This window comes from Paroedura picta, chromosome 18 (assembly GCF_049243985.1).
Source record: "Paroedura picta isolate Pp20150507F chromosome 18, Ppicta_v3.0, whole genome shotgun sequence".
NCBI lineage: Eukaryota > Metazoa > Chordata > Lepidosauria > Squamata > Gekkonidae > Paroedura > Paroedura picta.
This window is the reverse complement of record NC_135386.1, coordinates 9,597,806-9,621,080: the sequence shown is the minus strand read 5'-3', so window position 1 is coordinate 9,621,080 and position 23,275 is coordinate 9,597,806. Positions and strand designations below refer to the sequence as shown.

Below are 23,275 nucleotides of genomic sequence, written 5' to 3'. Positions count from 1 at the left end.
CAGGGGTAGTCAAACTGCGGCCCTCCAGATGTCCATGGACTACAATTCCCATGGAATTGTAGTCCATGGACATCTGGAGGGCCGCAATTTGACTACCCCTGCTTTAAAATATACGGCACGTGTACTCTGCAAATGAGCTCTTGAAACGTCTTACGACTAGCAAACCTACAAGTCGTCAGTAAAAATCAAATAAGCTACAGCCCCTGCCACGCACGTTTCCCTCTTCTGACAGGAACCAGAACGCCAAACTTCACTCAAGGTTCTACACCATGCTGCTCATCTGGAAGCGCATGGATAGAGGACATGATCTATCGGGTGTATTTGTATTCCGCCCTCCCACAAGGCAATCGGAGTGATGTACATGATCCTTGTTAATTTTAGTCCTCGAGAAATTTCTTAAGCAAAGGGCATAAACCCATCCAAGGTCAGATGCTGAACTTCACGGCAAAGTGGGAACTCCAACGCAGGTCTTCCTGGTCCAAATCCAACCCAGTAGCTCGCTTCTCTCGCCAAGGAACTGGATATGGTTCCAGACCACCCCCAAGAATCTCCGGAAGACCACTTGAAAACTATCCATTTCAGCTTCCTTCCTGCCTTGTTCCTATCAGAACAATGTGGGAATGATGCAACATACGCGGTCAGGGCCCAGTGTATCTGATTGCCTCCTTGCCTAAGCCTCCAAAAGAGCCCTGTGCTCCACTGCTACCAACCAGCTAAAGGTCCCTGGCCCTAAAGAAGTCCGCCTGGTCTCAACCAGGGCCAGAGCCTTCTCTGTTCTGGCCCCCACCTGGTGGAATGAGCTCCTGGAGGAGATCAGGGCCCTGACGGAGCTTAAACAGTTCCACAGGGCCTGCAAGGAGCTCTTCTGCCAGGCATTCTATTGAGACCATATATATATATAACCAACAGCGACCAAAGGGCCCCTGCTCCCCGCCCCCCTCCCTCAGAACACCACCTATACACTCTGGACCTGTTTGTATGTTGCAACGTTGTATTGTTTATTGGTTATACAATTATAATGTTATATGTTTACAATGATCGGTTATTATTGCACGGCTATTCAAATGCTTTATAAGACTGTTCCATGTATTGTTCTTATGTTATTATGTAAACTGCCCTGAGCCCCCGGGGGAGGGCGGTATATAAATATAATAATTAAAAAAAATCTGTGTCCTTGGTTCTTCAAGAAACCGTACCAAAGGTACACCAGGATGTATGTCCAATGAATGGACAGCCTGTCTTGTCAAAGAAAAACAAAGCAGGTCAAGCCACAAGCCACACCTTCCTTCTCCAGAACCACAAGAGGCCACGTTTGATGTAAGCCCCAGTGGCCAATAAAAAGAATAAAACACCGTCAACATAAAAATAACGAAAACTTAGCAACAGACCAATCCTGTGCAGAGTTATTCCATTCACAGGAGTAAATCTGTGCTCCAAGACACTTTGCTCAGCAAATGAGTGGGGAATGGGCTATTTCAAGGTTTCTCAAACACGTAACTATTGGGGGGCTCAAGGAGGTGTTGCAGCTACCGACATATCCCTATTGTCATCTGTGAAATGCTGTGGGAGAGGGCGCGCAAGGCACGCAGCTGACCACAAAGCCACATCTGTTCCAGCACTCTCCATGCAAGGAATGTGGCCCTACGAAGTGTCTTCACAGCTCCACCAGCCATCAATAAGAAACCCAGTCTTCTAAGACTTAGATCAACATTCAAGGTCGAAAGCCACACTAAGTCAACAATGGTTTGCACTCCCGTTCAGTCTTATCAATGGCAGCAAACCAAGCCGTCATCTGCTGACTCACGCGTTAGATATGCTGAGCCAAACAGAATAGTATCTGGAGCTTCCAGGCCAAAGGTCCCGGGACGCCTTTGACTCCAGGCTGTTTTGTTTAAAGCAAGGGGCCATGTATCTCCTGGTGTGCTTCCTACATCGTTTTAACAGGAACATGCTTTGATTATTCGTCACATTATTACCTCACCTTGTAAGGTTTAAGAGGGCCCTGGCTCCATTGCAGGCTCAAAATGGCAGCTAGAGGTCAGGTTTGGAACCCAGCTTGGATGGTGGCCCAGTTCATTTTTAACTCTTGATGGTCTTCCCTTAAGTCCTTGTTCCTCAAGTCCTTATCTCTTAGCAATGCTGTCAGAATCTCCAAGGACAATGCCTAGTTTCTATATTTTCCTCTGGGGTCTGTCTGTATCTCCCTCTGGGGCTCCAGTTTTGTTGATGCTCCAAGTTTTCTTGATGGTCAAAACTCAGAACGCCCACTGGGACCTTAGGGTGGTGATTCTGGCCAGACAGAAGACTGTCAGAACCAACTTTCATACTAGAGTGCCTACACCCTGTCCATGTTCAGCAATTAACAGAGAAAGAATCCATCCAGTTATTTCCTCCTTCTCAAGTGCAGAAAGGGAAGGGCTCTTCAGTCAAGCTAATCTGGGTCACAGACGCATGATCAAGTGCCTGGTCACCTAGGATCCCACCGCAAGCAATCAGGGTTCTATACAATCAGCGCAAACTTTTTGAGTCCTGCAGGGCCTGTAAGATGGAGCTTCTGACAGGCCTATGACTGGGGCCAATTATAATCACACCTAAAACCTGGGCCTCCCTCCCGCCTTCTGCCTCATCTTCCTCTTCTGACACCTCCTACCACCCAACACCTGTACTCTTGGCTGATGCTATTGTGTCCAATTTGTGGTTCAAAATGTTAATCTGTTTCACATTGTTTGATATTAATATACTGGTTTTATTGAGTTTTAGTTTCTGTAAACCACCCCGTGATGGTATGTCCAAGAGGGGCGTTAAATAAATCCAGAAAGAAAGAAAGAAAGAAAGAAAGAAAGAAAGAAAGAAAGAAAGAAAGAAAGAAAGGAAGGAAGGAAGGAAGGAAGGAAGGAAGGAAGGAAGGAAGGAAGGAAGGAAGGAAGGAAGGAAGGAAGGAAAGAAAGAAAGAAAGAAAGAAAGAAAGAAAGAAAGAAAGAAAGAAAGAAAGAAAGAAAGAAAGAAAGAAAGAAAGAAAGAAAGAAAGAAAGAAAGAAAGAAAGAAAGAAAGAAATACCAAGGTGGGATACCAAGGTGGCAAACGCCATTAGGCTTGTGCGCTCTGGTGCGCTCTGGTGCGCTCAGGCCGTCAAAGTGCCAAAGCCCAATTCAAATGGCTCCCGAGTCTTAGGGCCCAGCAGCAAGCCAAAGTTCCGACTTCACCCTAGCAGTGGTGCACACTGGGATGAAATTGGGAAGCCCCTGAAGCATTCGGAATAATTCGCCACAAGGAGAGTCCGACGACGCAAGAAAAGAGCCTCTGTCAAAAGTCAGGCCTTGAGAACAGCCGCAAACCTTGTATTTATTCTATGTTCCCAAATCCGTAACCGAGACGAGCCACTATCTGGGTCTAACCACACATGGTTAGGAGAAAGCGGGTGGGGTAGGGGGCAAGAGAGCATGCATGTTTAGAGGAGAAATGAGTCACTCCTGCCACAGTCTGTTTGGCCGATCCACTTTTCCCTCTGTGCATTTTTAATTGCAGGGTTCCTTTCCCCCTGACAATGAAATATCTTTCAACAAACACCGCAGCCCCGGTTAGGGCCGTCGGAAGGCAGCTCCTGAGAGGCAAACAGGAGACAGGAAGCAACCAACATATTAAGCCCTGATTCTCATTCCCATGTTGCAGCTGATGATGACTTCAGCTGCACCCTGTTCTGGGGAATAGCTGCCCAGTCAGGGCCTCCTTTTCTCCAGGAAGAGCGTCGCAGGGAAAATAAACCAAGCAGCGCAAATGACCCAGCTCAGGAAAGGGCCGAGAACTGTCAGGGCCGGCCGGGACACAATAGGCACTGACTTCACCTCAATTGTTGAGTTCGGTTCCTCAAATCGGCAGCCTCGAGGACAGCTTGGTGGTGGTCGTGGGTCATGTGCTTGACAAGCAGAAAGTCCCCGGTTCAATCCCCAGCACCTCCAGTTAAAAGGACCAGGCCGTGGCTGATGTGACGGACCTACTTAAGACCGTGGATAGGCTTGACCAGTCTGAGTTCCCATCATTGCTCTGGGGGGGCCTGACTCAGTCCATGTATGTGCTTCATGCGTGGTGGTAAAATTCTGCACCTCTCCCCTGCTCAAGCACATTTTCATGCTGTTCCAGGGACCTTTGGCAGGTCCTGGAACATTGTGGTGGTGGTGGGGAAGGGGAGGGATCTGCGGGGAAAAGATTAGTAATTTGCCAACTCCTAACTTCTCATCTCGTTTCACATGCAGGATGACGGGGAGGCATGAAATGAGCATGTGCCTTAGAACAGTAGGGGTAGTCAACCAGCGAATGCCGGCAGGGGCTCATGGGAATTGTAGTCCATGGACATCTGGAGGACCACAGGTTGACTACCCCTGCCTTAGAAAATTTGCAGGGTTTTTTTGGGGGCAGAGCAGTACATAGGGGACAGGCTTGCTTGGAGGGAGAAAGAGCTTAAACAACAGACCTAAAAAGAAGCTGTAGCTCAGAATCATTTTAAAAGTTGGAAAGGCTTGGGTTTATTCAAACGCAAGACGCGGACAACTCACAGCAAGAAAAACCCAAACGGAACCCGTAACGTCCACGGCGACTTTTTTGGAAATACCTGGCTCGGAAAACAGTTCACCGGCACTTAACGGCGGAAACTGAGATGCAGACCTGGAGGTGGTCATTTGTTTCGGCTGAGGGTTCGTTGCTTCTCCGCGTGCTCCACAATTTTCTCGTCCACGTACAGCCCCTTCCGCTTCCTGACGGCATTCATGTATTTGCGGGCCTGGTTCTCGGAGTCGGCCTTCTCCCCGAAATGCAAATACTCCTCCTCTGTGGTGGGCACCCAAAACGGGTCGTCCGAAATGACCTGGGGAAAGAGGGAAGGAAAAAGAGAACGGCGTTCGTGGAAGACGGCAGAGAGGAAAAACAGACTGGAAAATTAGATCGATTTTCTGGGTTTCAAGATCCCTGGCTCAGAGCAGACTGCAAATCAAGCGAGACAGTTTCCCAACAATAAAGGACCAGTCGGAAAATTAGATAGCCGAGTAAAAAAAAAAACGAATTTGAAAGAATTTCTGATTGAATAAATAGCCGATTATTGAAATGCATTTTCCTCTTCCTTCCTCAAGAATGCCAAAAAAAACCAGGCTTCTACGTGGACCCACTTTTCCAAAGTATGCAGAAGCTTAGCAGTTTCTTAGGCAGGTTGTGAGAGGGTGGGCAGGAAGGGATGTGCCAGTGTTTGTCTCTTGTGGCCCTTCCTTGCATACCCAGGGAATTGCTGGTCGCCACTGTGGGATGGTAGGTGAATTCCCTCCAGGCCAGGATGAATTCTGGAGATTTTTGTCGGGGCGATCACTTGGGCATGAAATTGGAGTCCCTGTGGGTGGGCAGGTGGTTGTGAGTGTCCTGCATAGTGCAGGGGGTTGGACTAGATGACCCTGGTAGCCCCTTCCAACTCTATGATATTATGAAACTCTGCAGCTGCCCTGCAACCACAGAAATGGTAGATGCAAAACCAGGAGGTGGTTGGCTGGATCGGATGGATCTGGGTGACACTGTTACAGTTCTCTTTGGGGTGTTCTGGTAGAACAGTTCTGTTGGAGCTCTCTCCACCCCACCTACTTCACAGGGTCAATGTTATGGGGGGAAGAAGGGGAAAGTGTCTGGGACTTCTTTAGGTAGTGAAAAGTAGGGTATTAAAAAACCCAGCTCTTAATAATATTTGTAAATTATAAAATTGTTCTGCCCTTTGCATGGTGGCTGAGCAGGCTGCCAGAATAAATTAAATAAAAACCCAAAACATACATCAGCTTTAAGACCCCAGGACAATAAACCTTAACCACTGCACCCCACTGGCTCCCATCCAAGCAGTAGCTGACCCTGTTTGGCTTCTGAGATCAGGGTAGCCTTGGTTATCTATGGCCTGCTTCACCATAATTCTAATTTAACTAGGAGAACTTCTAAAAATCACTCCAGAGGTTGAACATGTGTAGTTTTTACACTTTTAGAACAAATGTAGTAGCACCTTTAAGACCAACAAACTTTTATTCGATGTATGAGCGCTCAAGACTTTGAATAAAAGCTTGTTGGTCTTAAAGGTGCCACGGGACTCTACATTTGTTCAGGGGGGAAATTTGATCTTTATATGGTGGTGCACAGTGATTGCATGATATTTTATTTTGCTCACTTTGGATACAGCTGCAAAACAACCACATCAAGACTGCTTTTTGGCACGGTTTTCATGCAAGCGCGAAAGCACGCTGGAGTCACAGAGCAAAAGGCAAGCGAACGGACAGATGCGAAAGAAAAAAAAAGAACCAAATGACACGCCTCGGGGCCACTTTGGAAACAGGGCCGGACAAATTTGGAACTATGGAAACCGAGAAGAGAATCAGATACAGGAGAATTTCAGAACAACTACTAACCCAGCAGAATGCTGCCAGCACCCTTAGCAGCAGAAAGTGTGCTCATGTGAAACATGTTGAGATGTGCATCTGCTTATCACACCTTGGTTGCATTCACTAGATCAGGCGTAGTCAACCTGTGGTCCTCCACATGTCCATGGACTACAGTACCCATGAGCCCCTGCCAGCAAATGCTGGCAGGGGCTCCTGGGAATTGTAGTCCATGGACATCTGGAGGACTACAGTTTGATTACCCCTTGCTCTAGATGATGTTTTAAGACCTAACAGCAAAACCGGCCCATTTATTGCAGGACGCCCAAAACCCCAGGTCAGTTGAGTTCTGATGGTGCCTTTGTATGAAGTTTTTGGTTATGGCAAACATGCATGTTAACAACAACCCTGGACAAACTGAAAGTTTTTTTATGGGGGAGGGACTGCAGATCTCGTGCAGAAGAGAAGAATTCTACAGCACTCTCACTTGGGTTTCAAGCCTGAGAGCAAATTCAGAACTGGAGGGTGCCCCGGATAAAGGAGGGTGCCCCGGCTCATGGGTTGGCGCTAAAAAACTGGAGGGAAACAGTTCATTTTATTGCTGTTGTTGACCCTCAAACAACACCTGATGATCAAAACAATACTTGATCCATGATACTTATTTCAGTACGTCAAAAAGATTCCCAACTTTCAAAAGTATGACCTTAAAGAAAAAGACGTTTTGAACACACACAGAATTCCCCAAGTCTTTCCCCCTCAGACCAGCTAACTGACCATAATTCAACTTCTTTCCTCATCTTTTTATTATTCCTTTTTGTCACTTCTAAAGGTAAAGGTAAAGGTATCCCCTGTGCAAGCACCGAGTCATGTCTGACCCTTGGGGTGACGCCCTCCAGCGTTTTCATGGCAGACTCAATACGGGGTGGTTTGCCAGTGCCTTCCCCAGTCATTACCGTTTACCCCCCAGCAGCAAGCTGGGTACTCATTTTACCCACCTCGGAAGGATGGAAGGCTGAGTCGACCTTGAGCCGGCTGCTGGGATCGAACTCCCAGCCTCATGGGCAGAGCTTCAGACTTGCATGTCTGCTGCCTTACCACGCTGCGCCACAAGAGGCTCTCATCACTTCTACAGGAAATAAATCCTCAGACTGATGGGAACAAATGGAAGTCTTACCTCCCAGTGACTGAACACCAGCTGTGGACTGGCCAGGCCGCTTGTTCTCTTCCTGATTTCGTCCGCAAAGCCAAAGCTCTCTGCCACGGGAAGCACCGCCTTGATGATGAACATGTCTGTCCCTTCTCTCATCTCCTCCTGCAGCACGCGGCCTTCTCGCTTGGACAGGACGGCATAGACGCGGCCTGCAGAGACACAAGCCCCGTGAGCTCGCTGTATCCTTTCTACCAATTCATGTACATGACTAAGGAACTGGAGCTGATTTATAGACATGGGGAGAGACTACGCAGGGGTTTTTGGTTTCTAAAACGATTGGTGGCCCTTTTGAGGGCAGAAAAGCTGGACGTTCATTTTATTAAAAACGATAAATATTGCTGCCAAAAAAAAAATGCTGGAAAACCGCCAAAACCACAGTGGGGTTTCATGGTTAAGAGCGGCAGCCAGCCGGGTGACGTTGGGCTAGTCACAGCCCTGATAGTGCTGTTCTCACACAGCAGTCCTGTCACAGCTCTCTCAGCCTCACCTCCCTCCCCGGGCGTCTGTTGTGGGGAGGGGAAGGGAAGGAGATCATAAGCCATTTTGAGACTCCTTCGAGCAGTGAAAAGCAGAGTATAAAAACCAACTCTTCTTCTTTTAGGCAAATAAAACCAGTATTTTTTGGTTTTCCATTTATACCCAACGCACAATGAAATACTCCATTCATTGGCTGGGTAGGTCTTCATACACCCAGACAGCCTTTCTCTTACCTAGTACCTCGGCTGTGGCCATGATCTCACAGGTGTACATGGCAGCCATAAGCCTCTGGGGCTTCACCTGCATAGCATAGCGGCACGCTTCTTTCATGGTGGCAATCAGCTGTCCGGAGAAAGGGCCATAGCAATCGGCAGGCAGAGTCTCTCCTTTGCGTTTACTCGGGGGTCTGAACGGTTGCTGGCTGCTCTCTTCGGCTTCTTTAGTTTCTGAAGTTGGTCTGGAGTCTCTGCCAGTCAATACAGGAGAGGCTTCCTCTGTCTCCAGCGTCTCTCCGGCCGCTTTTTCCTCCGAATCCTGCCTGTTCACGGACACCTGCTCCGCAAACTTGCTCATGTCCCATTTCTCCACTGAAAAGCAGACCCCCATCAGTGGCTCTTCGCACATCGGCCCCGAAAGCGTAGCCAGCTGAAACCCGCTCACGATGCTGTTGTCGAAGTCCCGATACAGGCTCTCCTCTTTCGTCCCCTTGTCCAAGCACTGCCACACGGATCTCTCATAGCCTTCAAACCGGTTCAATAAAATGTTTGGGCCGCATTTCCGGGGGCCAAAGGCCCAGATGCCATCGACGGCGTTTCTCCATTTTCTGCCCTGCAGTTTTTGCTCCAGTTTTTGTTTCAGCTCTCGGATCTGGCCGAGGGTCTTTTGATTCATCTCCTGGGTTTTCCTGCCTTCGATCAAAGAAGAGGTCAACTGCTCCATGGTCCGAATTAGGTCACAGTTCTCCTCCAGGAGCCGAGTCAACTCCTCGGGAAGTGGCGTCGCTCGGACACTCAGCGTGGCGTGTTTGTTCGCCGTCGACATGGTCACGAGCCCATCCGCGTCAACCTGCACACCTTCGGGGATCTTGTTCTGCTCCTCCTTGCTCAGGTGTATGACGGCCACTTTCTGCTGCCTGCCGATTTCTTCATTCACCATGTCGACCTTGGGGGGCCTCGTGATGGTTTCTCTGAATGGGATGATCGGTTTCGACACGCTGATCTCTACCCCGGCAAATCTGTCAAAAGCAGGAAAGCAGTGTTAAGTCTAGCAGGGAGGGAAAACAGGGAGGATTCCGAGACGGAGTGGATGCCATTGATCGCTCACCTGCCTTCTCTTGTGATAAACCAACCAAGGCCTCTGCCTCCTATGATATTAGGCAAGTACGCCTCTTGTGGCGCAGAGTGGTAAGGCAGCCATCTGAAAGCTCTGCCCATGAGGCTGGGAGTTCGATCCCAGCAACCGGCTCAAGGTTGACTCAGCCTTTCATCCTTCCGAGGTCGGTAAAATGAGTACCCAGCTTGCTGGGGGGTAAACGGTAATGACTGGGGAAGGCACTGGCAAACCACCCTGTATTGAGTCTGCCATGAAAACGCTAGACGGCGTCACCCCAAGGGTCAGACATGACTCGTTGCTTGCACAGGGGATGCCTTTACCTTTACCTTTAGCCATGTAGTAGTTAAGAACAGCAACTTTTAATGTGGTGAGCTGGGTTTGATTCCTTGTTTCTCCACATGCAGCTGGGTGACCTTGGGCTCACCCCCGGCCTGAATGTGCCTTTCTTACAGACCAGTCCTGCCAGAGCTCCCTCAGCCCCACCTCCCTCACAGGGTGTCTGTTGTGAGGAGAGGAAAGGGATGGCGAATGTAAGCCGCTTTGAGACTCCTTTGGGTAGTGAGAAGTGGGGTATAAAAAACAACTTCTTCAAAAGACTGGGGACAATTTTTAAAAAATCACAGTGGTTATCGAATCCCCTCAAACAGACTTTTCCCCAAGGCATACATGGATCACTCTCTCTCTCTTTTTTACTGCTAACACTGCTTAAGTTTATGAGCTGATGGATTATTTTTGTGGGTCTGATTTCCCACTCACATGAGCCTGCACTGCTCATGGGAGAACTGCTGAACAGAGAATGCGAAGAGCTCCACACTTTCGACAGGGACAAATTTGATTCACTGGCATGTGTACAATATTTCGAGGGCTAAAAAAGTGTTCCGAAGGAGTTTTTGCAAAGAGGAGTCTAAGACATAGTTGAGGAAGAACCGAATTTACTTGCAGTGTCTTTGGGGAAAGCAGCTGGGATGAACTGGAACAAAGGAAAGCCCTAAGCATTGTGTAGAATACACCAATTCATAGAATCATAGAACCATAGAGTTGGAAGGGGCCATACAGGCCATCTAGTCCAACCCCCTGCTCAACACAGGATCAGCCCAAAGCATCCTAAAGCAGCCAAGAAAAGTGTGTATCCAACCTTTGCTTGAAGACTGCCAGTGAGGGGGAGCTCACCACCTCCTTAGGCAGCCTATTCCACTGCTGAACTACTCTGACTGTGAAATTTCCCCCCCTGATATCTAGCCTATATCGTTGTACTTGAAGTTTAAACCCATTACTGCGTGTCTTCTCCTCTGCAGCCAGCAGAAACAGCATCCTGCCCTCCTCCAAGTGACAACCTTGGCCCCGGATCATCTTCGTCGCTCTCCTATGTACCCTTTCAATTTTATCTACGTCCTTCTTGAAGTGAGGCCTCCAGAACTGCACACAGTACTCCAGGTGTGGTTTGACCAGTGCCGTATACAATGGGACTATGACATCTTGGGATTTTGATGTGAGAGCCACCTGAGTGAATCTCTGTGCTTTGATTCAGGACATGTAAAGATTGAGCAAACTAGAGACATGGGTTGCCCTACTTGGGGTTCTAACACAGGGCAGGGAAGCTGGAGCCAACCACAAAGCAGAAGAAGAAGAAGAAGGAGAGTTGGTTAATATATGCCGCTTTTCCCTACCCGAAGGAGGCTCAAAGCGGCTTACAGTCGCCTTCCCATTCCTCTCCCCACAACAGACACCCTGTGGGGTGGGTGAAGCTGAGAGAGCCCTGATATTCCTGCTTGGTCAGAACAGTTTTATCAGTGCCATGGCGAGCCCAAGGTCACCCAGCTGGCTGCATGTGGGGGAGTGCAGAATCGAACCCGGCATGCCAGATTAGAAGTCCGCACTCCTAACCAGTACACCGAACTGGCTCTCACGTTTCCCACCAGTTTCCCTCCACTGTCATGATATGCCAGCCAGAAATCACTGCGGGTGGGCTTCTGGGATCTTGAGTGAATGAACGAGGCATTCCTCCAGAACGGATCATTCCACATGCTTTAAACACCGTCTTCCTGACACAACCCCGATAGCGTGGAAGAGCTGAGGGGAAGGTGGCTCCGACCTTTTTCCAGAAGTGAAGCCACAGTTACGAGCTCCGCTGAGTGGGGATGGCTACAGAAAACCGCTGAACCTTGATCACTTCCTCCCCGCCAAAACACACCTCTCTTTCAAGTCATCCAAGCAGCGCTGAAGGTGGACCTCTCCTGCCGTGATCAACACATGCTCGCCGGTCTCTTGGATTAGAACTTGCACGCAGGGGTCAGCCTGGTTTAAAAGCTTCATCCCTCTGACCAGCTGGGGCATTTCACCTGGAGAGGATAAAAGCGTTTCTGAAGTATAATATTGCCAGAGTATTTGATTGTGTACGTAAGATCCTAGGAAGATGAGAGCACACCCGGGAGAATTAAAACATTTTAGCTTGAGCTTGAGTTTTTAGGGAAGAAGAAGAAGAAGAAGAAGAAGAAGAAGAAGAAGAAGAAGAAGAAGAAGAAGAAGAAGAAGAAGAAGAAGAAGAAGAAGAAGAAGAAGAAGAAGAAGAAGAAGAAGAAGAAGAAGAAGAAGAAGAAGAAGAAGAAGAAGAAGAAGAAGAAGAAGAAGAAGAAGAAGAAGAAGAAGAAGAAGAAGAAGAAGAAGAAGAAGAAGAAGAAGAAGAAGAAGAAGAAGAAGAAGAAGAAGAAAGAAGAAAGAAGATGGAGAAGGAGAAGAAGAAGAAGAAGGAAGGAAGAAGAAGAAAGAAGATGGAGAAGGAGAAGGAGAAGGAAAAGAAAGAGAAGAAGAAGAAGACTAAGACGAAGAAGACGAAGAAGACGAAGAAGACGAAGACGAAGAAGACGAAGAAGAAGAAGACGAAGAAGAAGAAGAAGAAGAAGAAGAAGAAGAAGAATTGATTGGTCTTGGTCAGAACAGCTTTATCAGTGCCGTGGCGAGCCCAAGGTCACCCAGCTGGCTGCATGTGGGGGAGCGCAGAATCGAACCCGGCATGCCAGATTAGAAGTCCGCACTCCTAACCACTGCACCAAACTGGTAGGGGCTCATGGTAATTGCGGTCCACGGACATCCAGACTCAAAGGCACGCTGGGAAATCACTTACTCGGGTGCTTGGGCTCTATGGCGACCCGCACGATTGGGGTCGCCTCGAAGTTGAGGGGCGTGAATGGCGGGCAAGCCGGTGACGAGGACAGCGTTGCCGACTTCAGGACGAACTCTTGCAGCCCTCCTATCCCTAAAAGGCACAGGAGCGGGGTTAAGACAACGGGAACGGGAACCAATGCATTTAGTTTCTCAGCCGGACATTCAAATAAGCACTAGCGTCGTGACCCACGAGGGCTGCTAAGCAAACCCTGGCTCTTCGTAGTGAGAAGTCCCAAAAGAGCTTTATTGGAATTCTAGGGGAGCAACTGGAGGGCCTTGCCCTGACAGAGGGACACTGCTGAATCCGGCTCATGGTGGATTCAAGATCTTTTCTCATGGCAGTGCCTTCCCCAGTCATGACCGTTTACCCCCCAGCAGCAAGCTGGGTCCTCATTTTACCGACCTCGGAAGGACGGAAAGCTGAGTCTACCTTGAGCCGGCTGCTGGGATCGAACTCCCAGCCTCGTGGGCAGAGCTTTCAGACTGCATGTCTGCTGCCTTACCACTCCGTGCCACAAGAGGCCCCTCCGTAGAAGGTTAGGCTGACAGAAACCAACTGGCTCAGGGACTTCATCCGGGTGGGAGGCTGACCTTGCGTCTCCTTCGTCTCACGCCAACCCTCCAACCATTACACCGCCCCGATGCTCAGCTGAGGGGATTTAAAAAGAGAAAGCAGGAGAAAAGACAGAAAGGAGAGACCCCCCCTTAAGCATATCGTGGCAAGACGGCTTCAGAAGCCCGCCCGCCCGTTCAGTGAGGTTTAGTTTTTCAATTAATTCTCCACTATGGTCAGACTCCACAACCCGGTTTTAATTTTGGCCTCAAAGCGCTGGTGGAAACCGCAAGCAGAAACAAAGGTGATGCAAGCCCAGAGACATGCCCTCAAAGCCATGATCAAAACTGGCTTCTGCACAAGTGACTTTTTTTTTAAAGCTGTTTTTCCTTTGGAGATCTGGCAGCCATTCATCCCCTTCAGCTACAAATCAAAAATGCGTATAGGACTCTGAGAGTTTGCAGCTCAAAACATGTGCTTATTATTTGAAGATACCAGGTTTTTAATGCGTTGTATCTTGGTTATTACCGAGGCGCATGTAATTTGAGACTTTTGTTCAGTGGTGAAACGTTAGGCTCCAAGCAAAGAAACCGGTTCCATACTCTTGCAAACTCACATCTGCTCTGCTATGGTGAGTGTGAAATGCTTTTGGATGACCAGACAGGAGGGGTTTACGGAACTGTTCTCACATTATGGCAAGGGGGCATTGCCAGACATGCCCTGAATACAGATAAATGGAATTCAAGTACTATTTTCTCAATCTGCAGTGTGGCATCTGCCATTTATGTCACTGCCGAGTTGACTTCCCTGAGAAGCAGATTCTTGGCTGAAGAATCTCTTTATTGAAAGGATTAGCGAAACAGGTCTTTGCCAAAACTAAAGTCAGCACAAGCCTGCCTACTTGGGATGTCCCAGGTGATAAACGTCAATGTTCCCAGGCCACAAGCCTGCCGAAGCAAAAGCGATAGAAGAACTGCTGAAGACAAAACAAAGGAATGATCCTTGCCATAGTCTGAGAGATAACCAAGAGGCATCAAGGAGGTTCTTCGGAAACCTACCACGAACCTCCCCAGGGTTGAAAAGTTAAAATCACAAAGTCCTCAAGACATTTCCCAACTGTCCCAATCCCTTGGTCAAACAGAACTAAATAAAGACAGCAAATGGCACGGAATGAATGCAACGTTGATCATGAAAGCATCATGGCAAGAACATGTGACAACGGGATCTTGACAGTTAAAAGGTTATCAGTTGAAGCTGGGGCTCATGGTCATTGTAGTCCATGGACATCTGGAGAGCCACAGTTTGGCCACCTCTGCTTTAGTGTGACCAAAAAACAGGAGGTGTGACCAAGCAAATAGGAGGTCGCTTCTATCAAGTTATCTCACTACCTAAAGGAGCAGGACACATTAAGCTACTGTGCAATGAATGCAAAGCTGGCTCCTCCCCACAACAGGGACTCCCCCAGTTCCAGCAATTAATCCCAAACATATCCTTAAAGGTATCCCCTGTGCAAGCACCGAGTCATGTCTGACCCTTGGGGTGAGGCCCTCTAGCGTTTTCTTGGCAGACTCAATACGGGGTGGTTTGCCAGTGCCTTCCCCAGTCATTAATGTATACCTCCCAGCAAGCTGGGTGCTCATGGAAGGCTGAGTCAACCTTGAGCCGGCTGCTGAGATCGAACTCCCAGCCTCGTGGGCAGAGCTTTCAGACTGCATGTCTGCTGCCTTACCACTCTGCGCCACAAGAGGCTCTTTTCCTTACTCTCTCCTATACACGCAAATCGTTGTCATTTGCATGCAAGCTCTGCAGCTGGAGACATTGTCATTCTGGTGGCAGAAACCAGAAACCCCCTGGAGAATGGGCAGCAGCCACAGAGAGGGATCCCCCGGGGGATCTCTGTAATACACAGGCCCCTCTGCGGCCCATCCGTCATGTTGACGAGCATTCCGCCCCAGCAAACTCCAAAGCAAAACGTTGCAGGCCAGCTCTCAAATCAGGCACAACTACATTACGTTCTCCCCATTTCTATTATGGTTGCAATCTGTTTAATACGACATATATTTATACTTGACAAATATATCTATTTTTTTGGGGGGGGGAGGGGGTCTGATCGCTACGCAGTCATCTGCTATTGAAGAGGAACACGTGGTCGAAACAGGATTTGGGAGAACAGCCAGTGGAAACGGTGTTTGGAGTCTTCATCCTGCTAACCTGCAGTTAACAAACTAAAACTAAATTCTGCTTAAGGCCTGAGCTTGTCATCCCCAAAGCCTAGAGCTCTCTTTTATAAACTGCTTCTTCCAGGGTACATTTTCTTCAAAATGAGTTTATTATAGTTATCCGCCTGGATCGGCATCTTTACGGAGTCTAGACCAGGGGTAGTCAAACTGCGGTCCTCCAGATGTCCATGGACTACAATCCCCATGAGCCCCTGCCAGCGAAGGCTGGCAGGGGCACATGGGAATTGTAGTCCATGGACATCCGGAGGGCCCTGGTCTAGAATACCTAGAATAATCGGATGTCCCTGCGTATTTCCTACAGAGACGGTGCCTTTTAACTTGAAAGGAAGCTATTTTGAAATGCTGTGAAAATGTGTTTTTTTTCTGGGGGGGGGGGGGAATACAACACCTCATGCTTCCAGGCCGTCGGCAATAAGATTAACAGATACGAACCACCTTTCCCCCCCCCCATTTTCTAGATTTAAAAAAAGATGCTTCCACTGTGGGTGGGTGGGTGTGAACAGATGGAACGGAACGGAACAATGGAAGTGGCTTAAAAAGGCGTGTCTTCCCAAATGTTTATTAATAAAAGACTCGTGTGTCATGCTTTCTAATTTTAGCGTCAAGAGTCACTTCCAAAGACAAGAGTTGATCAACTCAGATACTTCCAAGAAACATCACTCGGAGCATTTGTTCGGTCTATGGCGGGGACCCTCCCTCCGTTGCTCGGGAAGTACATATAGCTCTTCAGAGCCTACCATGGCACCTGCCCCACTTTCCCAAAAAGCAGGCAAGGCAATCGGCCAGTGGGGTGGGTGACTCTTAAGTCATTCCCACTTTGAAACAACTTCTGAAGGACGGGTGAGCAGTACGCCCCAATCTAGGGAAGAAAGTGACGGGCCCAGAAAATGCAACCAAGGTTCTAGTTATATAGCATTGTACAAGTGTGTTTGTTGGGGTGGTGCACAGGGCATACTGTAATCTCATAGTCCCATTGTATACGGCACTGGTCAGACCACACCTGGAGTACTGTGTGCAGTTCTGGAGGCCTCACTTCAAGAAGGATGTAGATAAAATTGAAAGGGTACAGAGGAGAGCGACGAGGATGATCTGGGGCCAAGGGACCAAGCTCTATGAAGATAGGTTGAGGGACTTGGGAATGTTCAGCCTGGAGAAAAGGAGGTTGAGAGGGGACATGATAGCCCTCTTTAAGTATTTGAAAGGTTGTCACTTGGAGGAGGGCAGGATGCTGTTCCCATTGGCTGCAGAGGAAAGGACACGCAGTAATGGGTTTAAACTACAAGGACAACGATATAGGCTAGATATCAAGAAAAAATGTTTTCACAGTCAGAGTAATTCAGCAGTGGAATAGGCTGCCTAAGGAGGTGGTGAGCTCCCCCTCACTGGCAGTCTTCAAGCAAAGGTTGGATGCACACTTTTCTTGGATGCTTTCGGATGCTTTGGGCTGATCCTGCGTTGAGCAGGGGGTTGGACTAGATGACCTGTGTGGCCCCTTCCAACTCTATGGTTCTATGATTCCAGTGGGGTTATGTTAGCCAACTGCAGCAAAGAGCAAGAGAAGTCCAGGCACACTTTAAGGCTAGCAATATTTATTCCACTATGAGCTTTTGTGACTGGGAAAGCAATTGCCGACTGCCGCAGCTGGAAAGCTACTTCTCCATTAGGCTGATCCTGTACTGAGCAGGGAGGGTTGGACTAGATGGCCTGGATGGCTCCCTTCCAACTCCATAATCCTACGATTCTCAGACCAAGCACAAGATATGAGCACAAAGATGCGTTCTATATTTCCAGGGGTAGGGTGGGGGCTCCATCCCAAGAATGCAATGTCACAAGTGGTTCAGGCCAATCACATACGACTCCGAATGCCACGCTGCTCCCAAGAATCCCTCTCCGCTCAGAAGGGGCTCTTAGAAGGGTCTGCACCTGGCTGGCATTGCATAGGTAGTCTTCATTGGAAGGCTGGCACTGCATAGGAAGTCACTGGCAGTCTTCAAGCAAAGGTTGGATACACACTTTTCTTGGATGCTTTAAGATGCTTTGGGCTGATCCTGCGTTGAGCAGGGGGTTGGACTAGATGGCCTGTATGGCCCTTCCAACTCTATGATTCTATGATTGTATGAACATTGAGCAGGGGGTTGGACTAGATGGCCTGTATGGCCCTTCCAACTCTATGATTCTATGATTCTGTGATTCTAGGAAGGGGTGCAAAGGTCTAGCAGGGCTGGGGCTGGGGCTGGAGGAGACGGCGAAAAGACACCCATGACTTGGACAGTGCTGGATATCGCTGAACTAAAATATACTGTTTGTTGCCAATGGAAAGGGCTCCCCCCCCCAAATAAAAACTTTTTCATGCAATCAGGAAGGGAGACGCAAACTCATGGGGGAAAAAAAAAAATCCCAGCCAGGTCACGTATAATTTTTAACAATAAAACTACTGCAAGCCATTGGGAAACGCACAAAATATATCCACCCATCCATGCCTGACTCATTGTTTATGATGGACGTCCTGCTTGGGTTTTGGGGAAGAAATCATGTGACCAGCCACCCCTCCCCAGACACCCCTTGCGGAGAAGATCTACGGCAGGGGGAGTCAAACTGTGGCCCTCCAGATGTTCATGGACTACAACTCCCACGAGCCCCTGCCAGCGAACGCTGGCAGGGGCTCGTGGGAATTGTAGTCCATGGACATCTGGAGGGCCGCAGTTTGACTACCCCTGATCTACAGACTCAAGGAGCCAGCCTGCTCAAAGAGGGCCTCTCCCCCACATCTCCTTGTCCTCACTCCAGCAGTGTGCTGCAAACACTCCCCTCCCCTCCCTTCATGATGCTCCCAGCAGCAAGCCAAAACGGTCCGGTTTCTCTCTGCCACTCGAGGCTCCACAAGAGCCAGACCCAGCTGGCTAATTTTTCTGCTGACTACACAAAGCTCCTTGCGAGGAGGAGGAGGAGGGCCGTGTCATGTATCACCCGCAAGCAACCGCGGTCAGGCTGCATCTCCTCCAAGACAAAGCCATACACAGGAAGCCAACGTCAGCTGCTTTTCCGGAGGGGTGGGACGGGGGGAGCACAGACCGTTCTGCTCCTCCTCCTTACAAAGGCTGCTCACGCCCAGTTCACTCTTCCCCCTCTCTTCCAATGACCATGAGGGCATCGGAGGCTGTAAATACCAGCGGTGCCGCCTTCGAACAAAGAATGACGTACGCACTGTTTGCAGGGAGAAATATCAACAACCTCAGATATGCAGATGATACCACTCTAATGGCAGAAAGTGAAGAGGAACTAAAGAGCCTGTTGATGCGGGTGAAGGAGGAGAGTGCAAAAGTTGGCTTGAAACTCAACATCAAGAAAACGAAGATCATGGCATCCGGCCCTCTCAATTCCTGGCAAATAGATGGGGAAGAAATGGAGGTAGTGACAGATTTTATTTTCCTGGGCTCCAAGATCACTGCAGATGGGGACTGCAGCAAAGAAATTAAAAGACGCTTGCATTGGGGAGGAAAGCTATGGCAAATCTAGACAGCATCCTAAAAAGCAGAGACATCACCCTGCCAACAAAAGTGCGTTTAGTCAAGGCTATGGTATGCCCAGTTGCAATGTATGGCTGCGAAAGTTGGACCATAAGGAAGGCCGAGCATCAAAGAATTGAGGCTTTTGAACTCTGGTGCTGGAGAAGACTCTTGCGAGGCCCTCGGTCAGTCCTAGAGGAGATCAGCCCGGACTACTCTTTAGAAGGCCAGATCCTGAAGGTGAAACTCAAATACTTTGGCCACCTCATGAGAAGGAAGGACTCCCTGGAGAAGAGCAGACTCAATACGGGGTGGTTTGCCAGTGCCTTCCCCAGTCATTACCATTTACCCCCCAGCAGCAAGCTGGGTCCTCATTTTGCCGACCTCGGAAGGATGGAAGGCTGAGTCAACCTTGAGCCGGCTGCTGGGATTGAACTCCCAGCCTCATGGGCAAAACTTTCAGACGGCTGCCTTACCACTCTGCGCCACAAGAGGCTCCATCTCTGTAGCCATCATTAAAAGACCCCAAACTGACAGTAATCAAGAAGGGATCAAGGAGGCAAGAAACTGTTGTCCTCCATCAGCACCATCATGAAGCAGAATTACACCATCATGGTCTTTTGAATGTCAAATTAGAATGCAATGCCAGGAGTTTTAGAAGGGTCCAGAAAGCTACTGGTAAGATTGACCAGGCCATGAGAAGCAAGAGGCTTGTAGAAGACTATATAAAGTGATGTTTTGGGGTTTAAGGTGATTAAGTCAGAGAGGAACGTGAAACATTTCATTTGCACCTGCCCCAGAAACATCACAATGAACATCTAGTGGCGCAGAGTGGTAAGGCAGCAGACGCAGTCTGAAGCTCTGCCCACGAGACTGGGAGTTCGATCCCAGCAGCCGGCTCATTTCAGATAACCAGCCTTAGCATTTTAACTTTTTAGGTATTTCGTGGCCGCTTGTGACTGTGTTAAGTGTGAAAGTTGGCCAATTAAACTATGGGCAAAGTTCTTAAAGCACAGATGCACACACCCGAGGCATGAGAAAAGGAAACTACATGGAGATCAGCTAGATTTGAGCCTGGTGGCACTTCAGAGACCCTCAAGAAGAAGAAGAGAAGAAGAAGAAGAAGAGTTGGTTCTTAGATGCCGCTTTTCCCTACCCGAAGGAGTCTCAAAGCGGCTTACAGTCGCCTTCCCTTTCCTCTCCCCACAACAGACACCCTGTGGGGTGGGTGAGGCTGAGAGAGCCCTGATATCACTGCCCGGTCAGAACAGTTTTATCAGTGCCGTGGCGAGCCCAAGGTCACCCAGCTGGCTGCATGTGGGGGAGCGCAGAATCGAACCCGGCATGCCAGATTAGAAGTCCGCACTCCTAACCACTACACCAAACTGGCTCTCAGAAGAGAGCTTGGCCTTCCACGGGCTTATACCCCCAAACGCTTTTTGGTCTCTAAGGGGCTTCTGGACTTGACTCTCGCTCTTCTGCTGCAGGCCAACGTGGCTCCCGCCTGGAAGTAAACCGAAAAGCTTTCTGCAATCTGCTGACCGCTCTCTTTGATGCATCTGCTCCGGTCCCTCTCCAGCTCCCCGATCAAAGTCAAACCGGGCCCTGGGGAGGCCGTCTCCGGCCACATCATGCCATCGAAATGCCTGTGGCAACTCTGCTCCAGCCAGGGAGGAGGACAGCTTTTCAAAACACCGCTGGTGCCAACAGCTTCCTTGCAAAGGTGGGAGCCAGCCAAAAACCACACCACCTCTGAGGTCACGCTTCAGCCTCCAGGGCCTGGGTTAGCCAGGATAACCAAACGCCACGTGGTCTTGCAGGATTTTCCTTTTAAACAAAGGCTTCATGCTTCTGGTTACTTTGCGGCTGTCGGCGTTAAAAAGGAAGCACAGATACACATGTTTCTGCATCAAGGCCCAAAGGCGGAGCGCAATTCAAGCAAAATCTTGTATCTTGAAGAAGAGTTGGTTCTTAGATGCCGCTTTTCTCTACCCGAAGGAGTCTCAATGCAGCTTCCAATCCCCTTCCCTTTCCTCTCCCCACAACAGACACCCTGAGAGAGAGGTGAGGCTGAGAGAGCCCTGAGATTACTGAAGAAGAAGAAGAGCTGGTTCTTATATGCCACTTTTCTCTATCAGAAGGAGTCTCAAAGCGGCTTCCAATCGCCTTCCCTTTCCTCTCCCCACAACAGACACCCTGTGAGGTGGGTGAGGCTGAGAGAGCCCTGATATTCCTGCTTGGTCAGAAGACTGTTATCAGGGCTGTGACTGGTCAGAAGACTGTTGGTCAGAAGACTGTTATCAGGGCTGTGACAAGCCCAAGGTCACCTAAGGTGTCTGCATGTGGAAGAGCAGGGAATCAAACCCGGCTTGTCAAATCAGAAGCTCTGAGAATCAGGCAGGCAGATTTTTTTTAGTTCTAATTTTCTATCTGCAGATATTATTTTTCTAACAGAGCATTTAAAAACCCCCAGCAGCCTGCAGCCGTATACTTCGTTACTAGGCCTCTTCCCCCCAGGTCTTTGAAGGCAAGACGGTGGGCATTTCAACCACCCAAATGATTCAGAACGAGAGTTAAATTATTCCAACACGGGTTGCGGTGCCAGAGATACAGAGCAGCCAAATGTGCTAGATTCCTTTTTTCAAAGTGCCACTTTGCTTCCAAGTGCTCTCACGTTCCAAGTTAAAGTCCTGAAATTACGCGCCGCCAGAGTGTGAGAAGACGGCAGTTGTTTCATTTCTGGGGTGAAAATCATTTGAGACCCCCAAGCAGTTCTGCCTGGAAATAAAAAGATTAAAAAGCACGGCCTTTAGAAATTGCGTGTGTGTATTTGTGATGAAAAGTGCAAAGGATTAGGATCAGTACACGTGCTCTTTAATATCCTTATCCATTGTTGTTCCTATATATATTTCTGAAACAGCCTAGGGGGTGGGACGTGTCCAAGTTTGAATAGGGCCAATCAGGGTGCAGCCAGCTTTGCCCTGATTGGCCCTGACCCTGAAGCTCCCGCTGTCCGGCCCTGGACTCTAGCCTCTTTGCTCTCAGTGCCTGGAGCCAGCAGCAGGTAAGGAGAGAGGGCCCTGAGCAAAAGGTCGTGGTGGAGGGCCTCCTAACAAGGGCCTCTTGGCCTGCTAGGCTGAGCCTACTGACCAGGGCCTCTAGGCCTGCTGACTGCCTGCTAAGGAGCTCTTTCCCAGCCCTGCTAACGAGCTGGCCAGCCCCCGCCCGCCCCACTTGATCGGGCTGCAAGCTGTGGCCCAAAGCCACCTTAAGCTGCCTGGCCAGGGGAGAAGACCCTTTCAGCGCTTTGAAGCTAGTAACACATAATTCATTTCCGGAGTTCGCCGGCATAAGATGCTAGCCACGGCCACTAGCTTAGATTCAAAGGCCATCGCAAGGATTAGAGCCATTCACCAAAGGAGACCTAATCAGTGGCACGTAACTGGGAAATCTTAAGTGGACCGTCCAGCCTTGCAGGCTGTTGTCCCTCTCTGAACCCTGCCCGATCATCAACATTTGCCTGTGGGGGGCTGCAGCCTTCCTGTCCTGCCACGTGACCTCCCCAAATAATCAAGCGGAGGCATCGAGGGACCTGTGTTATGAGCAGCAGGGCCCTTATAGGTTGGCAAGCCTCATAGCCCTCATAGCACCGCAGTCCTGAGAAAGCAATGCAATCGGCTGTGAAACCAACTCCGCCAGCTCGGGAAGCAAACAAAGAACAATAAATCCCACGGCGCAAGGGTGACAGCCCAGATGCACAGGAGGCAGAGGGGTTCCCCACGTCAGCCGCGGCAAAGGAAAGGTGAAATCTGGAGCCTCGTGCACATTCTGTGTTGTGCTTTTGCCGCCTGGGCAGATTATAGATCAGCGGAGATTGCAGGGCGGAAGGCTAAGTGTGAACTGAGACAAAGAGCAGACGTACCCAGGGTCTGAAACAGGAACACAATTATGAACTTTTAAAGCCGGGGGTGCCCATAACTGCGCACTTCTACCATCTAATCATCCCACAACAGTGTAGAGCATTCATGTGAGCTAGAACTAATGCTGTTCTATATGGGAGATTTCAACAGATCCCGCATTCAGCTAGGTTGTGCCCATGTGGACAATGCTGTATAGCAGGGATACTCAACCTGTGGTCCTCCAGATGTCCGTGGACTACAATTCCCATGAGCCCCTGCCAGAAAACGCTGGCAGGGGCTCATGGGAATTGTAGTCCATGAACATCTGGAGGACCACAGGTTGAGGATCCCTGCTGTATAGAATCAATTGCACACGTTTTCTTCCATTGTCCATTTTATTCTTCGATCCGAGCCAAATTTCTTCACTCACTGCTGTGCAAAAGAGAACTGCATTCGGATGAACGAAAGACTCAGTTTCTTTTGACATCCCAGAACCCTGATACAAT

The 23,275-nt window shown here is 49.2% G+C and overlaps 1 protein-coding gene across 3 annotated transcripts in view; it reads right to left on the bottom strand.

Annotated features, from left to right (window-relative positions):
- The window catches only part of EFL1 (elongation factor like GTPase 1), a 103,398-nt gene that overhangs the window by 41,819 nt on the left and 38,304 nt on the right, over positions 1-23,275 (bottom strand). For 2 of the 3 annotated variants that reach the window (XM_077317880.1, XM_077317881.1), the window contains exons 16-20: positions 12,531-12,662; positions 11,601-11,748; positions 8,311-9,311; positions 7,565-7,749; positions 4,497-4,859 (exon numbers count right to left, since the gene is read on the bottom strand). In XM_077317880.1, the coding sequence (XP_077173995.1) occupies positions 4,671-4,859; positions 7,565-7,749; positions 8,311-9,311; positions 11,601-11,748; positions 12,531-12,662 (1,655 nt within the window). In that variant the 3' untranslated portion in view covers positions 4,497-4,670. Of the gene's footprint in view, positions 1-4,496; positions 4,860-7,564; positions 7,750-8,310; positions 9,312-11,600; positions 11,749-12,530; positions 12,663-23,275 lie in introns of those variants that run through there. The other variant, XR_013227433.1, reaches the window with a different exon arrangement.